The sequence below is a fragment of the Folsomia candida genome, unplaced genomic scaffold (assembly GCF_002217175.1).
Source record: "Folsomia candida strain VU population unplaced genomic scaffold, ASM221717v1 Fcan01_Sc002, whole genome shotgun sequence".
NCBI lineage: Eukaryota > Metazoa > Arthropoda > Collembola > Entomobryomorpha > Isotomidae > Folsomia > Folsomia candida.
Window position 1 is genome coordinate 15,732,990 of NW_019091194.1, and position 7,387 is coordinate 15,740,376.

At 36.9% G+C, this 7,387-nt stretch overlaps 1 protein-coding gene across 1 annotated transcript; it reads left to right on the top strand.

Annotated features, from left to right (window-relative positions):
* Positions 1 to 39: 39 nt before the first annotated feature.
* LOC110844442 (WD repeat-containing protein 20) lies at positions 40 to 6,789 on the top strand. Its single transcript, XM_022090647.2, has 14 exons — positions 40 to 288; positions 629 to 889; positions 979 to 1,402; positions 1,485 to 1,509; positions 2,005 to 2,108; positions 2,228 to 2,281; positions 2,452 to 2,485; positions 2,547 to 2,666; positions 2,763 to 2,870; positions 2,952 to 3,000; positions 3,155 to 3,203; positions 3,281 to 3,399; positions 3,493 to 3,971; positions 4,057 to 6,789. Exons 2-14 carry the CDS (start codon positions 822 to 824, stop codon positions 4,857 to 4,859), a joined length of 2,436 nt encoding a protein of 811 aa, XP_021946339.1. The 5' UTR covers positions 40 to 288; positions 629 to 821; the 3' UTR covers positions 4,860 to 6,789.
* The last annotated feature ends 598 nt before the right edge of the window (positions 6,790 to 7,387 follow it).

The following is a 7,387-nucleotide window of genomic DNA, read 5'->3' on the forward strand; positions in this document are numbered from 1 at the left end:
AAGCAGGGAAAGCAGTCTCCGTGTCTCACTCCAATCCCAATCCGTCGAGCTCCCGTCCATCCACTTGGCCAAAATTCGAATTCGGTTCTTCTCTTCCCTCAGTTGACAAATAATAATCAAAACTAAAAACCTGACTCAGACAGCCAGCCTAAACTCCTCCAGTAATAATATTTGCTAATATAAAACACCGTAAATCCTTCTTGGATGAAGAGAGAGAAGAATTTGAAAGACACGCTGCGTACAAGTGCAGAAGATAACCACTGAAATTGATTTGGAAATTACGTTCACGTAAGTTTTTTTTCTAGTCCGAAATTGTTAATTAAAAAAACAAAGTTTACGTACGTTGTGTATAAATCATTTGATCTGGTTGTAGCTGTACTTGTTGAAGTGTATAAAACTCGAACTCTAAATTTTCAACTAAAAATAGATTCAAGAAATGATTTCGTGTTTGTTATTACTTGGCGTATGGTTAATGATTGTACTATACATTAATTAATGGCTGAGAGCAATTTATTTTCAGGTTACTAGTACCTATTTTATCAAAACAATCGAATAGCATGTGACATGATTAAGTTGTGCTGTTGTTCATATGTATATTCATTAACTTTTCGTTTACTTCTTGCTTCAGAATCTAGGCACTGGACCGACTGTAAAGTCGACAAGACACTTTTTGGTTTACTGATCCAGCAACAAATTTCAAGCTCGACATGTTCAAGAGTAATGTTGAATAAACCCAGCTGACCGTACAATGTGAATGACAGGAGGAAGTCGTTTTATATGGTGCAGACAATGCGGGGGGAGATCTCCTGGTCTGCGAACTAATGGCATCCCTTGGGAGTGGTGGGGAGAGTGGAGGCCGGGAAGAACTCAAGAGCCAGTTCTCAACGAGGTAAATTATATGTAGCAAAAATTATTGAGATTATAATGTATGAGTATACCGTGATTACACTGAATTTAACTATATATAATTGTAATCAGGGAAGGAACTTACCGGCTCGCCTCCGCCGTCGAATTCGCTCGATCAACAAGGCCACTGGCCTACGTTGCCCCCACTAATAACACGACGCCCGCACCCGGAACAAGCCCTCCGGTTAGAATTTCCTTCGTCAGTCATTCGTCCATGTTTGAGCAATCTAGGTCCAATCACGATAAAACAACGGTTCCTGGAGAAAGCGGTGGTGGTGGATCAAATCGGTCATCTCCAGAATCTCCCGTCGTCAATGCCAGCAGCAACATGGTTCATCATGGGAATGAAGAGACGTACTTTACGGGAAGTAATGGGAGTGCGTCAAATGGAAGTCACGAAGATTCTTCCAATCCAGACGTAGATTCTACGCCACATAGATTTTGCTTAAATATCGGAAAGGAGCTCTTCATTTTCCCCTACATGGGGATTCGCAAGGTAGTCTTTAGTTGATTTCTATTCAACAACCCATCTGTTTATTACACGGAGTAAAAATGAATATCCTTTTGTATTTTACTAGGCTGTTGATATGTCTAAACCCATTGGTGAGTTGACGTCATTGTTTTTCACCATTTATTAATGCTGAGTATTATGTATTTTCTACGTTCTTGCCTGGATAAAATTTATCTTTTTCCCTAAATACGTCCATATTCTCCATTGTTTAACTTCTTCAAACTGCAAATTACTATACTATACTTAAAGCGAGTTAGTTATGTGCTGTGCGGATGGAGCTAAACTCACGAGAAACCCTAGTCTCAGCACAAGGTACTTCAGGAGGCCGAAGGTTTAAGCTCCACCCGCACAGTACATAACTCACTCACTTTATGTATAGAATCCAAACTAAAACATTTTTTTCGAAACTTACGGGGATTGAGTTGTTTCGGTAAAGGTCAGACTTGAGCGCTACTACCGTTTCAACGAATATCAACCAATTCCAATATCATTGCAACTTCCTCGCTTTCTGTAGAATTGTATTTTACTCCATTTTCGCCTATTTACATTTGTTAATGTGTGCGTCATCGTTTTGTAATACATTATAGATAAGCGAATCTATAAAGGAACGAACCCAACATGTCATGATTTTAATTCCGTTGTCGCCAGTCACGATAGTCTGATGCTGCTCATTGGGTTTTCTGGAGGGCAGGTAAGATAAGCAAAAACAATAAGTTACGGCAAATTGCATAAAGTGACATTGTAAAATAAGGATGTGTACATCTTTACGAATAAAATTACCGTTGCATTGATAATATATTTATTAATTAGATTCAATTGGTTGATCCTATATCCAAAGAAGTCAACAAGCTATATAATGAGGAAGTAAGTCATAATAATCTCACTCTTCATTTAGTCTACCCAACCATAATCTATGCACATTATGTGCACTCAAATATTCCACTTCCTTTGGCTATTTTTCTCGTAGTGTTTTATAGTTGTTGAAATAATGGTGTAATTATTTAGTAATGAACTATTTTATTTTCCTGTTACAGAGGGTAATTGATAAGACAAGAGTCACGAGCATTCGTAAGTTGAATCAATTGTTTTATTTTATAGATTTTGTCTAATTTATTTTTGTTCCGATTAGGTTGGGTACCTACTTCCACGACACTGTTCATGGTATCACATGCGAGTGGTCACATGTATTTGTACAACGTGGAACACCCCTCTGGAACTACAGCACCCCATTATCAAGTGCATAAAACAGGTAAGTCGTCAACCAATATTCAAGTACAAGCAAGTGCAGCCATTCCAATAATGGAATCCTGAATTAAGATATGAAATTCTTATTATTTCTTTCCAGGTCCAGGTTTCACAATTTCAAATTGCAAGAGCAAAACTGCTCGTAATCCTTTAAATCGGTGGACGCTCGGCGATGGTGCTATAAATGAATTTGCCTTCTCTCCATGTGGTCAGTAATATAATCATAATTCTCTAGTAAATTGTGTATCACGTACATTCACGTTTTGACATTGTTCATTTCCACATAAAGGTCAGTACATGGCAGCTGCATCTCAAGATGGATTCCTAAGAATATTCCGGTTAGTTTACTATAAAGTGAAAAGTCACTGAGAATAATATAATGATGAAGGGTCAAGCATTTTCCAGAAAGCTTGAGTATAATATATGGTTTTACCAAAAATGACTTCCTTGTCACTCTTTCAGCGATATGATGGTAAACTTGAAATTTTTCAGGTATGAAAATTGCGAATTGGTTGGATTGACAAGATCATACTTTGGTGGGGTAAGTTATCACACATTGAACCTATGCATGACTTTCATAGGGTGCAAATTAGTAATTTGTCAAATGTTTCTTTATAGTTGTTGTGCGTGTGTTGGTCTCCTGATGGAAAGTATATATGTGTTGGGGGAGAGGACGATCTAGTAACAATGTGGAGTTTCAAAGAACGCCGGGTTGTTGCTCGAGGACAAGGACACAAGTCAGTATTTCACTACTTACTAATTTATTCTTTTATATAATCCATATTTCGAAGATAAATTAACACTTGTTGTGTTATTTTTTTTATAATAAGGTCTTGGGTTTCGGTGGTGGCTTTCGACCCCGTGACTACCACGTATGGTGATTGTGACGATTCGGAAGAAAATGGGGTTCGTGAAGAATGTTCCTGTGTAAATATTGGAAAATGTCATTCAAGCAACGATTGTCAGTCTTCTGGTGTGTTTTCTTGTGATTCTGTGGACACGGATTCAACAACTCTTCAAAGCTCTTGTTTAGCTTGTCAACAAATTAGTAGTGCAAGTGGTGGGAAACAATCATTGGTCACGGTGAATCATGTAAATAACAATTCGTCATCCACGCTAACGACGACGACATCATCTACTACAAACTCCACTTCTGTGCACACGTGCACTCCTAACTTTCCAAGACACTCACGACATAGCCGAACAACAGATAGCATGCGGCTGAGTATCTCTGAATCTTCCAATAACAGAGTCCCAGTATGTTATCGGGTGGGCTCTGTGGGACAGGATACCCAGATTTGCCTCTGGGGTAAGCTTTTTCTCCTTCTCTATATCTATTATATAATGCTATAAATTTCCGGTAATGAATTTTAAATTTGTTGTACATAATCTAGATTTAACAGAAGATGTTATAAAACAACCCTTTGGCAAGTCTCGTCCTGCTTCTCGAACACCTGGGAAACACAACAGTGATACAAACTCATGCGCTATTCATTCCAATTCTAAAAACTATAGTAGTAATCAAAATATTATGCCAAATCATAACTGTACAACATCCACATGCAAATCTCATAGTGATAAAGATGATTCTGTGGGTGTCGGAAATAATATCAGTGTAAATAATGCGAGTGTTTCAACATCTAATGTCAACTTATCATCGTCATCATCATCGGCAACAGCAGCAACAACAACCATGACAGTGACTCCATCAACAACGAATGGAAATGTACAGCAGCAACAACAGCAGCAGAACAGTAGTAATAATTCTTCCTCTGGTCATGGACTCCTTTCCCTACGTTTTGGAGCCCTCAGTTTTGGGGGTGGCGACAAGGATAGGAGTAAAGATAAGGACACGAATAAGGAACACAAGCGAAACTTTAGTTTAGGTTCCTCGTCAAACTCAAAGTCGGACAAGAATGCTGGTAGTAGCTCAAAGGCCAACCTTGGTGGTGCAAATAGTGGACTAGCTGCCCTAGGACTGAATATTGATAAAGTCGACGATCCCATTAAACTCATAGGAACCCAGGCTTGTCCAAGGTTGGACGAGTGTCCTCTCCTAGAGCCCTTAATTTGTAAAAAGATATCGCACGAACGACTCACCACGTTAATATTTCGGGAAGAATCAATTGTGACAATTTGTCAAGATGGGATATTATGTACGTGGGCTCGACCTGGTGATGCAGTTAGTCAGTTATAATAATTGTTCATTGGCCAATTTATTTGTACGCGGTTGGTCGTCCTTTGTTCATATTCGATAACCTACCTGTCACTTTGTAGAGAGAGGTTTAATTATTTCCAGTGGAAATTTTCCACATTTATATGCAGCAGACCAGCATGCCAACTCTATGCACTTTATGTCGTTCCACGAAGAAGACATTTAAAAAGACACACGGGATATCGTGTCAATTAATCATTATCTTCAACTTTTTCACTTAACTACATACATACTTTGAATGACTCGTGTTTATTTTGCTGCAGTGCAGCACTACCTACTAGAACGTACGTAACAAGACCTTATATTATTATTATTATTTATCATTGTTATATAATACAAAACGTGCTCCCCAACTACTGATATTTCGCTTGTTTTTTAAATATTTACATTTTTATTATCCACCGTTTTATGGATTAATGACGACAAATATTTCACTATGTATATTGTCAGTCCATATACCCATCAATCAACCACCACGTTAACTTATTTTAAGCTAACTATATAGTAGTTAGTTCGATTTCCATATTAGCCCCTAAAACGAGCTGTAAAGTGACAAAAACCTGAATTTTGATGATGTTAGTACGGTACTGTACAGTACAGTAATAACGAAACGAATGTATTTAGAAGTCGGGACTGTGTAACTTTTATCTGTAATATTTTTTCTGGGACTTGATGAATGATATGAAATAATTTTAATTTTACAGTTTTATTGAAGAATGCATAAACTCAAACTCTATTTTGATTATATATAATATAATACTAATAAGTCCATAAATATACATATATGTTCGGTTAGAAATTTGAAGCTTTACACAGTTTTGTACTTTAGAAACCGGTTGATTCCTCCTAAAAGCGAAACTTTTAACACAAGCAATAGAACGGTATGAACGTGTCAAGACGGAACTACTGAAAATCGTCATTTTCTCAAGTCGCAAAAACACCATTATCTCATTTTTTCGATACGAGCGTGTATGTGCATATTTAATACCTACGTGTGTGACAGTGTAGGTAGTCCTTACTTCAGCAAGCCCAAAGAACCAGATCACCACCAATTCTACACACATTTAAATAAAATATTATGGCATTTATACACGAATGAATCGTTACACTTCTTGAAGAAACAAAAACTAAAGAAATTTGTTATTATCTTGGCGAAGTTTTGGAATTTTTTGTCGACTCGACTGCCTACACATATACTTTCCACAGAACTTAAAGTGTAGTTAAATACATAGCGAATATTTATGCAGACACGTAAATTATACTATTTAAAACTTAATTACGCATTAATACATATGAAACTGCACTCGAAATAAATAGATATACAAATCGCATGCATTTCTGACTGCAACACAGGTTATCTCTAGTTGGACGTTATATATTAATATTCAAGTTACATAACTTATGAAACTATTTTATTGTGACCCATGATGATGCTCCACCTCCTCCATAATAAATTAAGTGTAGGCCAACTCGGCACGAATTAAGTTTATCGAATCAAATATCTAAACAAGATGACAACTACTAAATATGTAAAGCTAACGCATATGTGACATTGCTACTATTACCTACCGATACTATACTTTGACATACCAAAGACTTCCGAAGAAGATGACGCCATCGTGAGGACATTCGCATTGCAAGACTATACGTGTATGTAGGAGGGACTTGTTTACATTGGATGACAAATGTCCCCACGATGACTTCTTATCTGCAGCAGTCAATGGACACATAGCTCTGGGGAGACAGTTTAGGATTGGATGATATATGAATATATTATTGTTATTATTGTCACGTGTAATGTGTTGTTTGTTTATTTATTTTTAAGAGTGAAAGACATGTCGATTATATTGTCAACAGGTCTTTTGTCTATATGGAAGAGTCAATAATAATAATCGAGTTATTAAATATTGAACTATGTGTGCATTCATTGGCATATAGAAATCGTGGAGGACAGGAACCATTCATTCATTCACGAAGTTGTGAGACGACGAGGCGAGTCGAGATTCTGTGAGTTGCTGGCTAATTTGGGCCGTCTCACTTTCCTAATATCAAATTCTGTCTAATTCCAACCCCAATCCTCATTCTGGTACTGCGAGCCATCTGGGACTCTAAACAAACATTACAAAATTATTTGAGGTTTGAGGCACATCAATCAATCCTAAATTAAATTCTAGCCTAAAATCTATTCTGTACACATGAATTCCTGTTCCAAAATAGATTTTCTATTTATGACGATTCTACATTTACGAAACTTTATAAAAACTTCAAAATATCTTGAATGACCCCTAATTAACTCCAGTTTAATTTCAATATCTATGATCATCTCGAATAAAATAAAAATTCTTATACCATTTCATCAAACATGTGTCATCCAATTCCGCTTTATTTTATGTTTATTTTAAAGAAATGCAAGTAGAATTTTAAAATATTGACATTGGGACAAAAAGGAAAATGGTGCGGAACAACTGTGGTCATATCATCGAGGTGGCAGGCACAAAACTCCTGCCGCC